This window comes from Anticarsia gemmatalis, chromosome 16, assembly GCF_050436995.1.
Source record: "Anticarsia gemmatalis isolate Benzon Research Colony breed Stoneville strain chromosome 16, ilAntGemm2 primary, whole genome shotgun sequence".
Classification (NCBI taxonomy): Eukaryota; Metazoa; Arthropoda; class Insecta; order Lepidoptera; family Erebidae; genus Anticarsia; species Anticarsia gemmatalis.
In genome coordinates this window covers 11,826,097-11,848,928 of record NC_134760.1, presented here as the reverse complement: position 1 = coordinate 11,848,928, position 22,832 = coordinate 11,826,097, and the positions used below count along the sequence as shown (strand labels likewise).

The 22,832-nt window shown below is 35.2% G+C and overlaps 2 protein-coding genes across 8 annotated transcripts; both read right to left on the bottom strand.

The window, feature by feature from the left end:
- Positions 1 to 587: 587 nt before the first annotated feature.
- Positions 588 to 21,854, bottom strand: Ipk2 (Inositol phosphate kinase 2). 6 transcript variants are annotated; one of them, XM_076124458.1, is made up of 6 exons: positions 21,721 to 21,854; positions 5,484 to 5,694; positions 4,191 to 4,436; positions 3,566 to 3,754; positions 1,759 to 1,951; positions 588 to 1,270 (listed from the first exon to the last, which is right to left on the bottom strand). In XM_076124458.1, the coding sequence occupies exons 2-6, from the start codon at positions 5,680 to 5,682 to the stop codon at positions 775 to 777; spliced, it is 1,323 nt and encodes a 440-aa protein (XP_075980573.1). In that variant the 5' UTR covers positions 5,683 to 5,694; positions 21,721 to 21,854; the 3' UTR covers positions 588 to 774. The 6 variants fall into 6 exon arrangements, with proteins under 6 accessions (XP_075980573.1, XP_075980577.1, XP_075980574.1 ...); XM_076124462.1 differs by lacking the exon at positions 21,721 to 21,854 and adding an exon at positions 9,214 to 9,350; XM_076124459.1 differs by lacking the exon at positions 21,721 to 21,854 and adding an exon at positions 7,328 to 7,392.
- LOC142979518 (putative 3-hydroxyacyl-CoA dehydrogenase B0272.3) lies at positions 8,809 to 21,631 on the bottom strand. 2 transcript variants are annotated; one of them, XM_076124465.1, is made up of 5 exons: positions 21,412 to 21,631; positions 19,602 to 19,874; positions 18,726 to 18,811; positions 18,041 to 18,255; positions 8,809 to 10,708 (listed from the first exon to the last, which is right to left on the bottom strand). In XM_076124465.1, the coding sequence occupies exons 1-5, from the start codon at positions 21,520 to 21,522 to the stop codon at positions 10,470 to 10,472; spliced, it is 924 nt and encodes a 307-aa protein (XP_075980580.1). In that variant the 5' UTR covers positions 21,523 to 21,631; the 3' UTR covers positions 8,809 to 10,469. The 2 variants fall into 2 exon arrangements, with proteins under 2 accessions (XP_075980580.1, XP_075980579.1); XM_076124464.1 differs by lacking the exon at positions 8,809 to 10,708 and adding an exon at positions 16,813 to 17,157 and having other exon boundaries at positions 21,412 to 21,624.
- Positions 21,855 to 22,832: the final 978 nt, after the last annotated feature.

Genomic DNA, 22,832 nt, shown 5'->3' with positions numbered 1-22,832 from the left:
TATTAAAAATAAAGTGTAATAATTTAAAATTTTAAGATCATACACGGACCATATTTTGACTTCCACGGACCAATGGTGGTCCGCGGACCACTGGTTGGGAACCACTGTCTTAGAGGAAGTACAATGTGAAAGTACCAAGTCTCTTGTAAAAGAACAATAATAGTTTGATAATAACTTCGAGCACTTCGAGCCTGTAGAAAGTATTATCCGCCATGAGTGGTGGAATTTACAAACGCAATATAACAACGATATACCTACTTTACTCGAGTCTAATGTACAGGCTAACGTGACGCAGTTGGCATCATGCGTTCGTCACTGACAAACAAACCCACAGTCAGAGGCTCGCTTTCCTCCTGAGCTAAGCATATAACGTCTGTAGTGCACATTAGCGTTGCAGTGCAACATAAAACGTTATGCATATTATTATTACCAACGTCAACGTGGAAGGAAAGGTAGTCTTAAGCCCTTCTCCCATTACGATACGCCCGCGCGACTCTAGTCTCGGAGACTAGTCGCCACGAAGTATCTCACATACATTTGTATGGAGACTACCAGTATCGTAATGTGAGAGTCTCCATACAAATGTATGTGAGATACTTCGTGGCGACTAGTCTCCGAGACTAGAGTCGCGCGGGCGTATCGTAATGGGAGAAGGGCTTAATGGACCAAGTCGGGTAGTAACAACAGTCTAACAGAGTTGAGTCTATGAAAATACTATACTGCCACCTAGCGGCGATAGTCACAACTAAAGTCTACACATACAACAAACAAGTATCAAATAACTTGGTCATCAGTTTCTCTAAGAAAACACTCGAATATCTCAACGAAATTGTCAATACCTTCCCTGAAGTTGTCGTCTAATTCTCTCTCGTCCTCTTCATTGAAGAACGCATGAGCGAAGTCTATTACTTTGACCGTCCCCCACGGGTTAGGAGTGGGGGAGTCATAAGACAGCTGATCTAACATCGCCCTATAGTTCATTTTAATTTTACATAATTTATCTTCATAATTATGTTCAGCTGAATGGTTCTGACTGATGCGTTTTAACGCGTCGTTCCAAGGGGAGTTTATAGGGGGTGGGGGGCTGAAACTGTTTTGTGCAGTTGTCATACAAGATATAGGGACGGAGTGCACTTTGTGGTAGACGGGTCCTTTGGCGGAGATCTGTCCGCTGAAGTTGGAGCCCGAGCTGATGCTGTGCATGGAGTGTATTGAGGACGAGCGACGACGAGGCAGCGGCAGAGTGGCCGGACGACACGGTATGCGAGGCCTGTGGGGTAAATAAAATATTAGTTAGTAGATTTGAAGTTGATAAGTATTTAACTAGATAGTGGTACTGAGAAGTAGTAATCACACTGAATATACAGAGGATCAGTGTTTTTCTGAAACCTTTAAATTAACATTTCTGAGAAAAAAAGTAACTTTACAGAACTATTTAACTAAATCAACTATTATATAAATTTGATAATCTAAATCGAAGATAAGTATCTTGCTTGAACAAGAGAAAATTTTATATATTACTAGCTGACCCGCGCAACTTCGCTTGCGTCCAATAAGAGAGAATGGGTGAATTTTTTCCCCGTTTTTATAACATTAATTACTAGTACTCTGCTCCTTTTGGTCGTAGCGAAGCAGAAGAAGCATTCTATACTTATTTACTAGCTCGTTTCTGATCAACGCTTCTCTAGAGAAGTTACTTGTCGTTAGTATATCACACCAAACCATAAATATACCAAAAAGCCTTTAGCTCCAACTGACCCAGTATTCTCGGGCGCGCCGCAGCAGTCCCTGAGGCGGGCGGCGTCGTACACCAGCAGCAGCGACGTGCTGTACAGTCGCAGCGCCGACTGCCGCCGCGCCCACTTCTGGATCTTCCACAGTTCCGACAGAAACTGCAGAAGCAGCGCCCGGCACAGCGGCGTGCCTATACCGTTCAGGTAGTTTCTTATTGCTACAACAAAATATAAGGCCTTAGAAATGTCATTTTTTTTTTATAAGTTTTAAAGTTTCGCGTTGCATGATTATTTTAAATATATATGACCAACTGAACAAAGTGTTTTCGGTAGTGTGAGTAGCAGCTCCTTACATCATCACTGATTTATACCTAACAGAAATATTGTTAGAACCATTTGGCGATTAAAGAGTGTCCAGGAGTTTCTTGTCAGCTCTTCTCATTAGCCCTACCTTCCTAAGTGGAAATATTCACTTTCTGTATCATTGACTATTATAAGTGTAACCATTTGACCTAAATTAAAAAAAATGATATTGATTTTATAATAAAAAACGGGAATTGACGCGAACAACGCGTGTTCTATTACATAATATTTTCTTTTTAGTTTGAGAGCAGATGCGGTCACAAGTTCGAAATAACAACATGGCCACTCGATAGAAATCTATCTCATCTATAAAATCTAATTACTACCAATAATATTTATTATTATTAGCTCTGATAAGCAAGGCTATGAACATATTGAACATGACTTATAAAATACTATTGATATATTTTTTTCCTTATACCATCAATGCTTATAACCCACCTCACATGCACTGCGCTTTCAAAAACCGATTTAGATAAAAATTGGCGATAAATAGTAGAAAATATTATTAGAAAGACGGATATACGTTATTAATGCTTTGCCAAATAATTGAACATAGGTACTTAGGAACATAACATCAAGCCTGTTATTTTCGATGGTGAAGGCAGAGGTTAAAAAAGCGATATTTTACAACGCCACGTTACTAAACTACGGATTAATAATGATAATCCATACTAATATTATAAATGCGAAAGTAACTCTGTCTGTCTGTCTGTCTGCTACTCAATCACGCCTAAACTACTGAACCAATTTGCATGAAATTTGGTATGGAGATATTTTGATACTCGAGAAAGAACATAGGCTATATTATATCATCACGCTACGACCAAAAGGAGCAGAGTACCAGTAATTAATGTTACAAAAACGGGGGAAACCCATTTTTTCTTCTTGGAAAATTATTCTTCTACTTAAATGGGAAAAAACCAATAAGCACTGTACCCCAAAACCTCGTGATCAATACCTACCTATACACTCAACCACGCCACAGAGTTAGTAAAACAAATATGGCTTTAACAATTAATTAATACCAGAATAATACATATTAAATTAGTAGGTATTGTTAATTATAATAACCGTGCATTAAAGAAAAATAAAATAAAAAATAAATTTAACCCATTAATGTCCCGCTGCTGGGCAAGGGTCTCCTCCCGAAATGAGGGAGGGGTTAGGCCTTGAGTCCACCACGCTGGCCAAGTGCGGGTTGGGGACTTTGCATGCCCTCAATAAATGTATTAAACAAATTTTAGGCATGCAAGGTTTCCTCACGATGTTTTCCTTCACCGTTGGAGCATGTGATAATTATTTCTAATACACACATAACTTCGAAAAGTCATTGGTGTGGTGCCTCGGGTTCGAACCTCCGACCACTTGCGTGGAAGGTGTCAACTTATACCACTCGGCTATCACTGCTCATTAATCATAAAGAAAAATATTTCAGTTAAATAGAAAATAAACATACTCTCACTCACCATCAGTTACAGTATGTCCATGCAACCTCTTGCCATAGTCCTTGTTATATTTATGTAGTTTCCCAGTAGACAGCTTGTATACTTGGAACCCAGGGATACAGAAGCCAAACTGTTGCTTACACGCCGCGTATTTTGACTGCTCGTTCTTTATCTTCGTTTCTGTTGCTAGGGGGTCCCATGTTCTTTTACCTGGTGGCGACATTTTAAATTACGTTTATAGATTCTTTGGGAAAGTATGGTAAAAATAATCTAGATAAGTAGTGTAAGGATGACCATTATGTGCTCAAATTACTTAGTCTGGTTTTAGTAAATTTAAGTTTGTCAAGACCTTATTCGAACACAGTTACAACATGTACTACTTACTAGGAGGAGCTCTTTTTAAAGTCGGTAAAAATAATGTTAAGGATAGTTTTCTAGAAATGCTAAATCCATCTTATTCCAGCTAAGTAGGTATGCGTATTTGGGGTGCAATAAATTCTAATTTTCTATTGTCTGAGTTTAGGGTAAAAATAGTATAAAAATCTTAATTCATGTTCACTTCAATATAACAGCCAATATTAATAGAAATCTTAATTAACAAGCGTCAATTACAATCACAATTCTTATAAGGTACATAGGTACTCACCAATCTTAACATCCATAATACAGGGCTCCAGCATCCGTTCCGACAGGTCCTCCAATATAATATACTCCTGCTCATGTCCATTGTACGTGTACTTCTTACAGCCGAAGTACTTAGGTATGCTTGAGCGTAGTTCTACCAAGTCCGCGTCGTTAGAGCGAGAGATCCGATCGTAGAAGTCTACCTCTCGCTTCTGTGCCTCTTTGATGATTGGCTTGAGGATTGTGCCGTTGTTGCATTGGAGAAGACCTGGGGACAAATTATATGTTTTACCCCATGTACCCGTTTTAACTGCTCAGTAAATAAAATAAAGAGATAATTAAAGTTTTTGTTAGTTTGCACACATTTAAACTGCTAAACGGATTTTACACGCGATAAGAATTTTAAGGTACACCAATCATGGTAAGGGGTTGACATGATCGGTGTAAGTCATTGCCTTTTAGAGCCATTTGGCAATTTAGTATTATAAGATAAAGAAGTTTAGTAATAAGGAAGCGCGTTATGTAAAATACAATTGTGTGCCTTGTACTTGCCTTACTTGTTCACTTCAGCTATTGCTGATAATTTAAGTATTAACAGGTGTTAGTATTATTTGTATAGTGTTAACTAACTATTGTTAATTTTTATTTATAGAAATAGACAGAATCATAGTCAAGATTGAAGAAGAATAACCAAGGTCGAATCACGTCGTCGTTTCGACCTTTTCTAAACAAATTCTGGGCTGGATTTAAAACTAGGGCCGTAAAATAATATAGTGACACAAATGTAACCTGAAATATCACATGGTAGAACTTTCAGCTTTAAAAAGGCGCTAGAGACCTCTTGAACCTCAGTTAAGATTACGACCGAATTACAACAACTACTGGTAATGAATCACAATAAAACCCATTTTAGGCTTTCCTTCTTCCAACGCCGAGGCAGTCACGTACGACGGTTGCGTATTACATAGAAAGAATAACTACTATTCTAAAGAACTCTCAGGCATTGCATCACGATGTTTTCTTACACCGTTGGAACAAGTGATAATTATTCCTAATACACACATAACTTCGAAAGGGTATCGTGTTATAACCTAAGTAACTGGGTTGTGGAGGTCAGATAGGCAGTCGCTTCATGTAAAACACTTGTTCTCAGCTGCATCCGGTCAGAGTGGAAGCCGACTCCAACATAGTTTGGAAGAAAGGCTAAGCCATGACACATAACTTCAAAAATCATTGGTGTGTTGCCTCGGGGTCGATCCTGCAACCACTTGCGTGGGAGGTAAATAATATACTTAAACTAATTTTAAATCTATACCTAAATACTTAGTATCGTCAGTGCTCCTATGTCCTGCGACCTGCAGCGAGTAAGCCTGTATCTCGAGCGGCGTGGCGGGCGCCAGCAGCGGCTTGGCCATCACCTCGTCGTCGCGCCGCTTGATGCAGTAGTGCACCTGGTAGATGGACCGCTGACGACGGATGCCGCGGCGTTTGGGCTCGCTTGATACATCGCTCATTTAGCTTTATACCTAAGGGAAAATAATATAATTTATAGTATGAGCAGGTAAGTATGTTTTGACTGCCACCCGTGGTGCAGTGGGTTAGGTCCCTAGTGAGAGTCCCCACGCCGCTACCATTGCGTTGGGAGGTCGTAGGTTCAATTCCCTCACGGAACAATCTTAGGTTTAAGGTATCTGTGCGATCGACAAATAATTGTTTCGGATCTGGTTGTACTATTTGTCCGTTGTTTGTATGTTTGTAAATGTCCCCGCGACACAAGAGCAATTCTTAGTGCGGGAGTTATCATTTTAGCGGTTTGAGAAGTGATGGGTGGTGATAATGATGATGAAGAATATCGTAAAATACAACTAGGCAGAAAAACACTACACATAACTAGCTCTAAACGACATAGGTACTAACTATTTTTAACCAAATAAACCCTTACGTGTGCATGATAAAAATAGTGCGGTTTAAAGTAAATAAAAGCAATGAGGACATAATCAAAAAATTGTTTATTTAATTTTAGTTAGTACCTACTATGGATTTTCGATTTATACTTAACCCGGATGTTATGCTAACAAAATTTAACAGGAATAATAAAATTATAAGTAGGTACCTAAACGTATTGCGATAAACCTAAATAAACAAACACTGCATTGCATCCTAATCGGTATTTGTTATTAATTAAGTAGGTATATTTAAAACGTTCAAATAACACGTTTTAAGATATAAGACAAAATTAATTAATTTCTTGTGTCAAATATTATCTAGGTATTAATCAACTTTTTTTAGAAAACCTTTCTACCTAGGTATGTACACAGATATATTATTATAACTGCTGGTTAATTACGAAAGCAAGCAATCATTGTAAAGTGTAAATTAAATATTCCATGTTAGTTAATGTACAAGTAAAACTTGAAACGAGATGTGTGAAAAATTCCCTTTTGTTCGTGCAAATCCGATACGCATGTGATCGACAAACTTCCTCAACAATAAATCACTGTAAATGTTACCTTATGAGGTTTCTTGTAAATTAAACACTTTATCACCTTTTGTTTAATACAAATAACATATATCACTTATACACCACTTAAATACAAAGATATAATTGCAAACTGGTAATAAATAAAACAAAATGAGCGCGTAAGTAGCGAACATGTAATGCGGGTGTTTTAAAATTCGAATGCTGGTAGTGAAGTATAGATAAAGAGAATGACTTTTTTAGGCAATCACCGTACATGCAAAGAGCCACTGTTTATAATGAGTTGTGTATGTCTGTTCGCTAAATCTTTTGTAAACAAAAATTATGTTTTAGAAAAATAAGTTGTATGAGATTAGTATCTACTTAAATTAAATACCTGTCTAATTGTTATACCATAACAACCTACTAACTGTTCATATTAATTAGGCTAACTCTTTACATGTTATTCAAAATAATATATGCACAATGTAATTGTCTCCTATTGTTTAAAATATAAAGCGTTACCTTTTATTCGATGGCGATTAAACTGATAACAGAATCACAGCACAACAACAAAAATATTTCGAAATTGTAGTTGTAACAAAAACACAGTATACTACAATGAATGGCGAAGCACACAATGATCGTGAAAACCGCAAATGACCTAATGAAGTAACGTCGCTATAAATAAATAATTATACCTATTAAACTCGGACAAATTTATGATCTGTGTACTGTAACAGTACCAAAACGCAACTGATTTTTTTTTTTAATTCGCGAGACATTGGACAGAATTCAGGGATACGTTTATCTAATCAACACATAAATCAAGATTGACTTGTATTTATCAATAGATATATTTACGAAGTCCATAATATTGATAAATTTAAAGGTATGTAAAGAAAATATAAGATTATTTTTCTGATACGTTTATCTTTGTCGTAATAATGAGAAAATGTATAAGAGCCATTCAGGTGTTAAGAGTTAACCTTCATGCTGTATTGTTCCTAGTTTTCACTTTTGTATGGTTAGAGTAATTTTGGTTTATGATTATGCTTTTTGACCTCGCAAGTTTACACAGAAGATTTTTATTTCTGTATCATCTACTGTTCACAGGGTGTAATTAATTGAATGAAAAGAACACAAATATGTGCTCTTAAACGGCCCTCTAAAAAAATATATCAGACTGTTTCGAAAATACCTTACACTACCTTCTACATTTTTGGAACAAGATACTTTTGATACTTACTGTACTTTCTAACTAATAAGATAAGTCAAAGAAGGAGTCACAAGTTCGAAATAGCATGGACTTTGTTTTGATTTACTTTGAACCACATCTTTTACGTAGTTCATTCAAGACAATTCATCTTCGTAGAATTCCCTAACAATCATGGTATTTCACAACCAAGAAGGTTACTACTAAGAAATGTAACCTCAATAACAATAAATATTTTTTACATGACAAGCAAGTACCTACGCAGTACGCACGTACGGCTCGGGAGTTATCCTGTTTGTTTGTGAAATCCGAAACATACTACTATTAAGGATAAGTAGGTATTCGCGTCCTCTGTTAAGAAAGGAAAACCACATGCACCTTTCTAGAATCTTTTAACTTTCTTTCTTCTTACTATGATCCTAAGACGAAGTAATATGGTACTAAGTAGCGTCTGGCCCCAACTACGTCCACTTGAAAACATTTCCCAGGGAAAATTGCTTATGTGTTAACCTAGATATTATATGTGTACAAAATTTCATAAAAATTATTTCGGAAGCTTTTGCGTGAAAGAGTAAAAACATGCATTTAAAATATGAGTGAGATAAGAAATGTATACATAAAGCAGCGGTACTGATGCACTGACTGTTGTGTAAAGATGTTTGATTCGAATCCCAGGCCCAGCTAGTTTTTTATAGACTTGGTAGAGTATTACTCCTTCGTAGTTTGCTGGTAAGAAAGAAACTAATTTCCGGACCAAAGAGATAAATATTTGAATTAAGACAATGGGACGTTTTTATGAACAATATTTAATTAAATAAGGGTTTTTCTTTCTAAGGAAACTGTCACAGCATTATTAGTAATGTCAGGAAGTTGTCGAAGTGGTGAATCAATAATATCTTTAAGGTCATCGCTGATAAAATCTATGGATATCGACACTCCCTTACAACACTACAATAAAACAAAATATATATTAACAATAACAATTTATTATGTTCGATAAATAACAGCTTTTTTTAACAACATTTGAAAAACTACTCACAAAATACGATAAGACTCACTCTTGATTATTTGTGACATACATCTTCGAGAACATATTAACAAAAATACACCTGTTTAAGAAATACATTTAGGTAACCAAGTATAATCAACATAACCAGGGGGCTGTTCAGCAGTGGCGAAGGGTCATTTTTTATAAAAGGTAAGCCGGAGCTATAGGTTGTCTAGGTATAGTACCTACATCATATGTACATCGTAAGAATGTCGACGTAAAATTAGCGTATGACTGCATAATAACAATATGAGAGGATTATCTACATTCGACTACAGTCTCTTATTTCTCTCTCTACAGTCTAAGAATACATAGGTACTTACCATGCTACCTAATCATGTTTGTTTTGCATTAAGTTACTCCGTCTTCAGTAGTAACACGTAGGTAACACAACAGCACATATTTAAGATAATGTAGGTATATCGAACGATTGATGATTGTCTCGCACTGGTTGTTTAATAACATATTATACCATCAATTTAGAATGTATTCATCAACAATAAAATATCAAACACATAATGGATAAACGCAGAACACTTTTATAGAAATGAGTTTAACCTATAAATCTGGCAAAATGAAAATTTACTCGAATAGAAACATGCAAAACAATTACTATTGAATATACTGATACATTCACAATTATGCATAAACACATTTATTAAGGAATAATGTTGTGATAAACACAAATATTCTAATTTGTTATAGAGCGCGCGAAAGATGTAAACAGTAAACAAACATGACCTAATGTCAATTGTCAAACTGGAGAAGAACGCCAACGTTCCACTAATACTTATGCAGGATACTTAGCTTATATTTTCGCCATCTCGCTTTTGCACGCGGCTCGCGCCGCGACAGAAACATACGTCCGCCGCGGCGCGAGCGCTGTAACGCGCGAGGTAATCCGCTCTTCCTCCGGCTTGCTCGCCACTATGCAGCGCGGTGCGAAGCGCGATCCAAAAGGTCGTAAGCGACATCGCCGCCATAGTTTTAATTGTACGCGATTCCCGATCAGCGCCTACGGTTTATTTCATTATTATTACTTCACGTTGCGTTTTTAGCGGAGCGTAAGTTTTGAAGGGTAGGCGTTTTCGTACTGTTTAGATTAGATTAATGATTTTAGTTAAAGATTTCGGTTTAAATATTAGTGATTATTGATTAATTGTGCATTATTTGGCAATAGTAAACAATTAATTTAACACTAATATTAAGTCTGTCCAGAAAGGGAAGCCGGTAGGAATCGAGTTGTATGGAGCCTTCGCCACTGCTGTTCAGTTAAGAGGTGCTCTTACATCATAATACTACACCAAGAAGAAACACCTCTTAAAAGCGATTAACAAGTGGTTACATATTTCCAATTTCATGACTTTTTCTCTTTGATTAGCCATTGGTTACCTATTGTTTTTACTCTTTAGCCTATATATTCATAGGCACCCCGTGATGATCATCGGTACAACTTGACGAAGGCATCGGGCAAATAAAGTACGTTAGCCTTAAAAAAAACTTTAAACGTCTATTATATTGTAACAATAAATTCGTAAGTTGTATGAGCTAGTGGGAAAGTATTTTCTGTAATTAATTCCTATTTCTTCTCATACTTATAAAATCCCTCTCCAGTCTTTCTCCCCAGTTTTCCTTCGCCCACCATTTTATCCAAGAGCGTTATAGGTTTAAACACAGGATTGCCAGTCTTCTCCAACATAATATTTAATATAAACTTCTTGTTATCAAGACCAGTTAAATCTGACAGTTCTAGGGGTCCCATAGGATAACCAGCTCCTAATTTCATCGCGATATCTATGTCTACTGCGGAGGCGTCACCTAAAAAACAAAAAAAGCTGTAGTCATCATTTTTGAAAGACCTACTGATGTTACAAGTCATAAAAAATAATAATAAGATAATTTGGTAAGACCATTTTGTCAAAACAAAATGAGCTGATGATCTTCAAACGCCTGAATAACTGATCTTATGAGCTTATATTTAAATATCTCATTGACAGCCTGTAGTTTGCCTTGACCGTTTCTTTGGGGGGAAATAGCTTATTTAAAGTTTGTCATTACCAAAATAAATAGAAAATATTAAGTTACGCTCGTTGGGGGCCCCCGTGTAATTGATACGTAAGATACGGCTTTCCATTCAAAAACAGTCATGTATTTTTTTATTTCCTCAGAGGGTTAAAACGACCCCCTGGGCGAGTTTATTGCGACGCAATGCGCAAACTTATTGCTATTTGAAAAACAGTCATGTTATAAGTGGCTCATTCGGTATGGAGAGAGCTACGTTGCCACAAATAATTGGACATACATAATTACGATTCTCTTCTTTCGTAGGGGGTTAATGATAGTATTGATAGTGGATTATATTATTAATTGATGGAGATAGTTATCACATAAATGATGATTACGTAGATAAATTTGTATGTATTTGTATGAAGTCATCTTTTGTTTAAACGTAAAAGTGATTATGATCTACAGTTATGGTTGCCACCTTTACTTTTTAATAAAATAAGGGCATTTCAAGTAAATGTACTTTATACTTTACGAGAACGGTAAAGCACACAAAAATACTTGCTAAGCATGATTTTATATGTGTAGGAATTAGAAAAGGAAAGCATTTAAATTAATAATAAGGAAAATACCTATACAATATTTTTCATTCACTGCTTAATTGTTATTCGTTTGTTGTCTATTGTTGTTGATCATAGTTCGTAACACCTACTTACTTTATATAATAATTTCAAATCTCTTGTAAATAATAAAAAATACAAATACAAATCGTTATTTATTTAGACACTTGCGTACATTCTTTTCTTACATTTATTCATCATTCATATCGGTGATGTTTTGCAAAAAGATCATACGCGTTTTAGTCGTAATCGGGGACAATGTATGACACAATATACAGATGTGAGCCAGGGAAGTTTGTAAGGATCGAACCAAGTGGTGTTATAATGTATTATTAATAAATAAATATTATTGGACAACTCGTAGAGATTGTACTATGGTAACCAAATAACCGATAAACATACTTATATACTTCCTGGATGTAAATGTATCTATATATATTTACATCCAGGCTCAGACCAAATACTCGTGCTCATCACACAAAGATTTGTCCCGGGTGGGATTCGAACCCACCACACGCGGCGCTAAGGTTGTTGCGGCGAGGTGACCGCTTAAACCATTGCGCCAAACGTGTGTGAGTTATGTTTGTTAGTTATTATGTATGTATGTATGTCATGTATTCATCTGTGTACTTTATTTGAAAGAAATAAAAGTGGTAACCCTATCTAAAGCACCCATATCCGCTAATATTGCACAATATGTTACAATTCATTGACTAACTTAGCGCCATGATAAGATCCCGTGCCTTCTTGGTTTTAATCAAAGACGATTTCCGTTTTAGCGGTACACTATTCTTAACTACTCATTAGGTAATTAAAATAAATCATTATCCCTTTTATTAGTACAGGCTTTTTGTACACTTACTCGATTTTATGGTTTATTTATAACTAGCTGACCCGCGCAACTTCGCTTGCGTCCAATAAGAGAGAATGGGTGAAATTTTTCCCCGTTTTTGTAACATTAATTACTGGTACTCTGCTCCTTTTGGTCGTAGCGTGATGATATATAGCCTATGTCCTTTCTCGGGTATCAAAATATCTCCATACCAAATTTCATGAAAATTGGTTCAGTAGTTTAGGCGTGATTGAGTAGCAGACAGACAGACAGACAGAGTTACGTTCGCATTTATAATATTAGTATGGATAGTATGGATAAGAAAAAATAAATGAAAGTAAGTACCTATGCTTGAATTTGTGGAATTCACTTCGTCGGAAATCGATCCATATAAGGTTCTAGATAACCTACTGATAAAGTACCGGGATCGATTCTTTGTAAAAAAATATGATAGGTGTTATCCAAATTTCTATTAATATCTTAAAAAGACAATTTCTTAGCTGCATATGTGCCAAATAAGTTTTTATTATTTCTTTCAATCGATCATAGCTTAATCTTAATCCTATCACTGTGACGTAAGTGAACGGCCTACAAAATATAATAAATATAGAAAATATTAGATAAAACGTGCACTTACATAATGGAGAATGTTAACAAATTTTGATTTTTAGCACTCCTTATTCTTTGTAAAAAATAAAAAATACTAGTGAAAGAATTACTTCGATATCTCAATTAGTTTCCGATTTATAAGTAAAACAAGTTGTAACCGCACGACGCTTGCTCTCGGGGACGGTGTGACGTCACTCTACACTACGCTCAGTCTGGCTCACACAATCCGCTTGCGGTCGCGCGCTCGGTGCGTTGAAATTATACCCAAATACTTTTAAAAATGTTCAATTCAAATATTAGGAAATCATATGTTGTGCCTAAATGTAATTAAATTTTATGTAGGTAAGTATATAAGTAATAATAATTAACTTTATCTTATAATGAAACAATTTCTAACCGGATTGATCGCGAATTTATTGATTTTACAGTGGCAGGAAAAATGTAAAATCAATAAGTACGCGATTATTTCGATTAAAAATTGTTTCTTTATAATATGCGTGATCGTAAATATATAACATAGCTGACTCGCGCAACTTCGCTTGCGTCACATAAGAGAGAATGGGTCAAAATTTTCCCCGTTTTTGTAACATTTTTTATTGGTACTCTGCTCCTATTGGTTGTAGCGTGATGATATATAGCCTATAGCCTTCCTCGATAAATGGACTATCTAACAGTGAAAGTTTTTTTTTAAATTGGACCAATAGTTCCTGAGATTAGCGCCTTCAAACAAACAAACTCTTCAGCTTTCTAATATTCTAGTATAGATATTACAAATATGTATAATATACTAGAGGCCGCCCGTGACTTCGTCTCCATGGAAACCCTTCCCGTGTAAATCCCGATCCCTGGGGAACTCTGGGATAAAAAGTAGCCTATGTGTTATTCTGGGCCTTCAGCTACCTATATACCAAATGTCATCGTAATCGGTTCAGTCACATTTGCGTGAAAGAGTAACAAACATCCATACATACATACAAACATCCATACATACATACATACATATATACATACATACCTATATACATACATTAAATATTTCATTAAATATTAAATATTGCTGGACAACTCACACACGGTCATTTGATTCCAAACTAAGCAGAGCTTGTACAATGGTAACCAAATAACTGATAAACATACTCATATACTTCTCAATATATAGATAAATTGACAACCAGAACAATTACTCGTGCTCATCACACAAAGATTTGTCCCGGGTGGGATTCAAAACCTCCATACGCGGCGCTACGGTTATTGCGGCGAGGTTACCGCTTAAACCACTGCGCCAAACGTACGCAGTAAATAGTACAAATAAATAAATGGTACATACATACATACATGCATACATTCTCACAAACTTTCGCCTTTATAATAATAAAAAGGATTTCGGAGGCAACAAAATCTCTATTTGTTGATAAATAATGCGAAACCATTATTTTCATCTATTTTAGGTAGTTTCTCCGATTGCCCTTTTTCAAATCCTTCATCCTTTTTATTAATTGAATAATATTTACTATTACTACACTATAAATGTAATAAGCGGACGCAAACACAACAAAATACTGCGCAAGTTATTACACCAAGAACAACGGCTGGCAACTTAATACTAAGCGGGACGCGGCCCGCGCGGCGCAAGTGTTGTATGACGTCACAACCACTCATGCGGCCGTTAGCGGGACTAGATATTTTTCGAAACTTTGAATGCTTATAAAATCAAAACTATTCGGTATTTTTGACTGAAACAAAAACTAGTTTATATGTATACACACAGGCTATACTGTGTCAAAATTTAAAGCGATTTGGCATACCTAGTAACATTCTCCATTATTTGATTTCATAATAGCGCATTTAGAAAAGCAAGAAAAGATACCTCGTACAGTTTACAACCAATAAATTTAAGTCTAAAAGTTAGCGTATAAAATGGACGGACAAAAAATTTTGACGGCCTCTGTGGCGCAGTGGTTTAAGTGATCGCCACGCTACTATCATTGCGTCGGAAGGTCGTGGGTTCGATTCCCACACGGGACAATTATTTGTGCGATCCACAAATAGTTGTTTCGGTCTGGTTGTACTTTAAGCCCGTTGTTGATATAATATGTTTGTAAAAGTCCCCGCGATTAGTGTGGGAGGCAAAAATCCGTGCAGAGGGTAAATACTGGGTGAAAAGAATAGATAGGTACCTTCAAACATTTATTTAAGCGATAAAATATCCCCTCGGAACCATGGTTCTTATTTTAAGAGAAAATTCACCTAACGCTGTTTTATTGTAGGAAGTACCGTTTCCAGTTTTCCACTGCGGGTTGCACCAAAGTTAAGAGTTGAATAAAAAGTCGCATGTTTCCTATGTTCAGATAGGGAAATCGTATCTGTGGTGAACCTAAACTCCACCTAAACTCCTTCTACTCTATGGTAGATGCCATATATTAATCATATAACGATTTGGCATTCTCTGTCAATATATATATCAAACACGTAATGCTTGTATTTTATTAATACATAATATTGGCGACGAGGAAAAAAAAAAAAAAAACTGAACCTAAATGGAAAAATTACGTAAAAAACGGAGCACCCTACGTGGGATGCTCACCAGACTCGATACCTACATCGAGCAGAGGGCGACGATGTCTGACGAGGACATCACCGCTCGCTCCGCAGCCTTGAAGGACCATAACAGCACTGCGAGAGTTACAAGAGAAGATAGAAAACAAAACCATAGATGATAACGATGAAACAGCGTATTTACACGAACAAAATTACGGCTACGAATTCGAAGAACTTCACACTATTTTAGTATCAAAACTTTTAACAAAAAAAAACATTATTCAAGGTCAGCGACAGGAAGACCAACATAGAATATACCAATACCATAAGATTATACCAAAAATACAATTTAATCCTTTACATGAATCAGAAACGTTCAATAACTTTAAAAAACGTCTGGAAGTGTACTTTAGACTTAATGAAATTACTGAGCCCCACATGAAGACAAATATTCTTCTGTCTACATTATCACAAACTTATCACAAGACGTCTAGGCCGACTTCATTATGAGATCCGCACCGACAACGGCGATGTCTGGCGCCGACACCTCAACCAGGTGTTGGCTGCATCTTATATTCAGCAGAACAGCTAAGAGGTTAGGAGGGGAGAAATGTGGTGAACCTAAACTCCACCTAAACTCCTTCTACTCTATGGTAGATGCCATATATTAATCATATAACGATTTGGCATTCTCTGTCAATATATATATCAAACACGTAATGCTTGTATTTTATTACATAATAGTATCCTTGTACTTGCTACGAAAATACTCGTTACTTTTGATAATCCACACATTGTAATTTTAAATGGCTTCCAGATACTTCTTGAGTAACTTATCAATGTGTTTATCAATTCGACGTTGTCATAAAAGTTTATAGTTATTATACAATATACAGCCCCTAATCTATTTATGGTAAAATTTTCCAATTATTGAGTACACAAGTGATTAATGAATTCGTATCATTAGCACCCTACAATAAATATTATCGTAAAAATAATAAAAGTAGTGATAGGTTGTTGGTATAAAAACTGCTCTCACACAATGAGTGATTTTATTTTCCTACCATAGGGGACGTAAGTAACACACCTAAATGGACATTAATTATTATTGACCTATGTTGCCATTTCTAATTATTTTAAAATATTATATCTCTGAGTAAAGATAGCAAAATAGATTTCTTATGTGTGAATAAAAAGAGTTTAGAATAACAAATACTGATATAAAATTATTTCCAGTTTTTCTATACATCATTGCGTTCATTACTATACAAAAATGGTCAAAGTTCAGAAGGTATATTTAATAACAAAAATAACACAAATAAAAAAGAATACAAAAATAAACATTTAATATTCCATTTGCAACCAATTACTCTGTATTATAAAATAAACTCATTGTCATGACAATCAAACATCTTTAAAAACAAATCACTTCTTATTATACTTGTAAAATCCTTCGCCAGATTTGATGCCGAGTTTTCCGTCGGCCACCATTTTGTTTAAGAGTGGAATTGGCGCGAAAACTGGGTTGTTTGTTTTTTCATACATGACTTGTAGCGCGTATTTGTTTGTGTCGAGGCCGGTGTAGTCGGCCAGTTCGAAAGGACCCATCGGGTAGCCGGCACCAAGCTTCATGCCAATGTCTATGTCCTCCTTTGAGGCGTCACCTGGTGGCAGAAAAAGGTACTATATTTTTTTAAGAAATGTGTATAAGTCTTCTACATTATTTTTTTTACAATTCCCAAAGTGACTGACAATTCACATGGATATGGACATAACAATAATTTCCAACAGACAATTAAATGGTTCCTATATCAGATAATGGTAAAACAATTAAGTACGATAGTAATAACCCTTCCAGTAATAAATAACCATAAAAACATAACAATAAATATAAATAATTATTAAAATGGTACTTACTAATTAGCATGCATTAAATTTAACCACACACATCCACAACCGTTTAACATAATACGTCAGGAGTATTTTTGCAATTCAAAGACCAGGTCAGTGTGCAAATATAAGTATAAAAAAGATTCTTATTAATATGCACTAGTGTAATCTCGAAAGTTTGTTACTATTCATAAACAAAAATCTTCGTTCTTGAACTTAAATCGTACTGTATTTGCATTCAGCTAAATTCTTTTACTTTCCAAATTACCTCAATGCATATTAACTGTAGTGCTGGACCACAACCAACTGAAAAACGTATAGTTGTGAAGATATACACCTTACCAAAACCGTAAACTCATATTACAGGCTTTATATACCTTACCGCTCGTAATTTACAAAGATACGACTTGTACGGGTGGGTATAAGGCTTGCTTCACACATATTCTGTTCGGCATTAATCGGCCCAGCCGGGCGGCAAAACTGAATATGTGTAGATGAACCCGATCAGTGACCCGAACAAATGTATCGAGTCGGTTTGTTGTTCGGTAACTATTGCCGAACCGAACGCGTCGAATCGAATCCATGAGTAGCAAGCCTAATACTCGAACTCCACAAACCACGGTACTTTAAACCCAAGAACACACAGTCTAAACCAACCTCTTTCAAACATCCTAATAGCCTCAGCGCTGTAAGGTCCCAGCAGTCTGTTGACCACAAACCCGGGGGTGTCTTTACAAGTGATGCAGGTCTTGCCGACCGACTTGCCCCACTCCATCATAGCCTGGTAGGTCTCCTCAGAGATGTGGTCACCCTTCACTACCTCGAGGAGACGCATCACTGGCACTGGGTTGAAGAAGTGGAGACCACCGAATCTGAAATAGGGATATTTTGTTTGATTAGCTAGTGTTGTTTAGAAAAGTAAATAAAGGTGAAGAAAAGATCGATCTCCGATTGTTATACGCATGTTTAAGTTAGATTTTGTATGTGTATTGCTACAATTGGAAATATGATCGAAATTACCATGGTATTTGGTGAATTCAAAGGAAGCTCAATTTAAAATTACTTATTCCTGCATAAAAACTTTAGATAGCCAGAGATCAAGATCTATGAGAATATATTATATTATATTATAATAGATTTGGAAAATAAAACTGAAAGTAGTATTGTTCTTAGAGAACATCTCAGGAAGGCTGCATGATGTTTGAATACCTTTCTTGCAGTACCAGTCGATCGGTGAAAAGCTCTTAAACTGAAATGGCTTTTAACTTAATATCCAAGCCAAAGGTTAAATAGTTATGAGAAGTGCAGGTATCTAATAAGAAGCTTCTATACGTAATCGTACCTGTCTTTCCTTTTGATACCAGCTCCAATTTCGTTGATTGAAATAGAAGAGGTGTTTGACGCCAATATGGTATGCGCTGGACATATCTGAAAATAAAAAATGAGAACTTTGATACACAAGATACAAAAATAATCATTTGTAAACTTTATCTAAGATTGTTATCTGAGATACTGAGTTTTGTTAACTCACTTTTTCTACATACTGATACAAAAATTATTATATAATAAAACAAATGGGAATCAACTCATTTGTCCTTTGTATCATACTTAAGACTTCCAAAGAGAGAAAAGGTCCGAATTACTTGCATTAATTTATTCATAACTAGCTGACCCGCGCAACTTCGCTTGCGTCACCTAAGGGAATGGGTCAAAATTTTCCCCGTTTTTGTAACATTTTTCATTGCTACTCCGCTCCTAATGACCGTAGCGTGATGTTATATAGCCTTCCTCGATAAATGGGCTATCTAACACTGAAAGAATTTTTCAAATCGGACTAGTAGTTCCTGAGATTAGCGCGTTCAAACAAACAAACAAACTCTTCAGCTTTATAATATTAGTATAGAAGTATAGATATTACGACTGTAATACCTGAATGTGTAGATGTAGGAAATACACCCGCGTTACGTCATTTATAATGTTAGCACCATGTAACACAAGCTGAACCAAGTCTATTGCAATGTACTGGGCACTTTATTAAACGCCGTGGTACTATCGAGAATATTCTAACAAATATTTGCAAAGCTCAATAGCACTTTGCGCTATTCAGATATAAACAAACCCGAGAACACGTGATCAACAGTCGCACACACTACCACCCGGATCACAGAGTACTCTAACAACTATACTTACAAGAAGAAAACGTTAAATTAAATCTTACCTGATCAAGTTTATTAAACAGCTCCTGTTTAACATCAAGCTTCTCAACAATAGCTTCTACAACCAAGTCTACATCAGCACCATCTTCAAGCTTAGTTGATACTTTGATCCTATCAAAGGACTCTTTGACGAAACTCTCGATTTTATCGGCTTCAGTCTTGTAGATCTTCTTGCCGACCCTGGTTAAGTTAGCCTGGATAGACTTCTGGGCTTTCTCTAACAGTTCTGGCTGAACATCTATGATGGTCACGTTTTGACCGGCTTGAGCTGCAACCTTTAATTGAATAGAGGATGTAATAGGTAAAAAGTTAAAGGGATTGAAAGAAGCTGCTTTGTTGATTTAATAGACATGTTGTTATTGCAAAGATTAATGTCGTCAACGTCGAATTATACTGTTATAATTCCCTGCATAATTAATATTTATTTATACATGATCATGTAAAGTCTTGTAACACTTGTGAAAAACATCCTCAAGGAGATTCATATTTAATGAAAAAGTTACTTATGCAACACTAAATTGTAAATACTATTTTATATTAGAATATATTTCTTGCATTTATATTCAAATAGATAAACAATCTGCAATTTAACAAAATGTACAATTCATTTTAACTATTAAATCATTCAAATAAAACCATTGTATGCAAAGGTATTCAATGTAATTAGGAATCTCTTAAAACAGCAGTTTTATGATAATTCCTTATAAATTATTCTAAACACTAGAATTTTCAATTATCATGTTTAATGGCTTTTAAAGATGCCATGGAAACAGCATTTTCAACTTAAAATGTGAGAATCTTTTTTACTTTTACTATTTGATGTCTATTCTGCTGCCAAGTTAGGCACTTTGCCTGAGCTGGGAATCTATCCCAAGACCTCTCAATCGGCAGGTAATTATTTTATGATTATGACTTGAAATACTTTATATGAAGTTATGAATAAATATTTTGAATTTGAATTTGCCCTAATCATAAAAGCAGTTTAGCCCTGAAGCATTATACAGACATTTATACAGCTTAAAATAAATGGCTGAAAATACTGTGCAGTATTGTTGAGTCTGCCAATCACCTGAACAAAGGTATTAGAATGAAAAGGTCAAAAACATTTACATAATTTATGTACTGTTTCTATCTAAGTATTAATGTTAGGCACTTGTATGTCTGATTGATGACATGTGCTTTTAAAATAAGTGTTCTTTGAAATTATTGATGACTAACTTGATTATTATCAGGCAAGATAAATCCCTGGTCACTTTTAATATAGCCCTATATCTCTTTAATCTCTCAAATATTTAGTTATGTATTGCATGGGGTTAGAAATATGAGTTCATGTACTTTAAAATATAGTAAGTAAATAACTTAGACATTATCATATTGTATGATCATTTAAGTTGACCTATATTGCCCTTTACAACATAATTTTAAGCTAAAGATACCAAAAATGAATGCATTGTTTTAAAAATAAATGTTTATTTTACAAATCTAGGTAGTTCGATATCATTAATATTGATGATAACTTAATGAATAGAACTACCAGTGAATTTAGTTAGTTTTAGGTCATATTAAATATTGAGATCATAATAATTTGTATTTTCAAATAGCAAAAAAAAGGTTGAAAAGTAAATTGTTAGTAAAAGAGAGTTTGTAACATAGCACTTACATATAATAAGCGAAAACCTACCATTTTACATTACCCTCCAATTATGTGTAAGATTGGCTAACATTTACTAACAAGTAGGTTCAAAGTTATTTAATCAGTAGAAATTGATAGGTACCTATTTGTAGCAATTAATATGTATTAAACATGCTTACCTGAGCGATTCCAGACCCCATTAGCCCACCGCCGACAACTGTTACCGTTTTAATTCCATTTAAAGACGAAGAACTCGAAAAATTTCGAGTTAAACCTATTAACTTGTTCATTTTTAAAGTAAGCTTGTGTGTTGATTGAGCGAAAGCCGGCCGCGGAGTGAGGCGGGTGACGTGTCGGTGTAAACAACCCGGTCTTCGTACTCTCGACTAACAAACAAGTTATATCTATCGAATACCGTACGAAGTGCAAATAGTGATAATGCAAAGATAAAACAATATCGGACAGAACAGAATTAACTGAGTACATACCTGCCATAAATGGATTTGTCACTTGATATGATAACACAACACATTTTGATAGCAATGAGGTAAATAAGATGAAAATAAGAATTTATTTTTGATAAGAAGTTGAATGTTTATTTATAACTTTGCCACGTTTCTAACTACGGAATTTTAAAGAACTGTCAGATGTCATTGTCATTTCACTGTAGTAAAGAAAAACTTTGAAATTCATTGCGAATACGTAGGTATTTCACATGTCACAAAGAATATAAAAGCAGATAGTTCTGTAAAATATGATCATATTAAAGCAAAAAATAATAATAATTTTAAGATAGTCCCATTTCGTCCCAGTTTCGATAAGTATTTCGTATAACGAAATGGATAAACCACATGTTGAATTTGACGTATGAGGTCAGGAAACGTCCGAAACATACATAAAACGTACTATATATATTTTACAATACATCGAGATATTATATGTCACGTTAATTGGCAACTTATAATACCGTAAAACGGGGTGAATAGAAACAATTTTCAACTTTGTCCTAAAAATTTGTAGCGAATAACTTGTTATTTTTATTGTCGGGTTATTTTATATCATGTCCGGCGCCATGAAGAAAGAGTTAAAACCATATTTGTCCAAAAATATGCATAATTTTACGATATTTCATTAAAAATATGGTCAATTTCTATTCACCCAGCGATAGGGGTGAATCGAAACGACCAGAGGGGTGAATGGAAAAATTGTGTTTTAAAACGTTTTTTCAGTTAACAATATTGTATCTTTATAGATAAATATACACCTAAAGAGATAAACACTCCAAACAACTCATTAGAAAAGAAATTCCACTTTAAATCCAAAGTTTTGAAAAAAATGTATGGACCATTAAGGCATTCGAGGACGGTTGACTTTGAAGCAATTTTTGGGGTATAAATATCAATTTAAACATTTAAACAATTATGACACCGCAGAGAAGTAATATCGACGTGTAATCATTTCAAATATGAACAAAATTCTTAAACGAGGAGTACTCAAATATTGGGCTTGAAAACTTTCCTGATTTTTTTTCTATTCACCCCGCGAATTCTATTCACCCCGTTTTACGGTACATAAAATGTGTCATTGATCCTCTTGACCC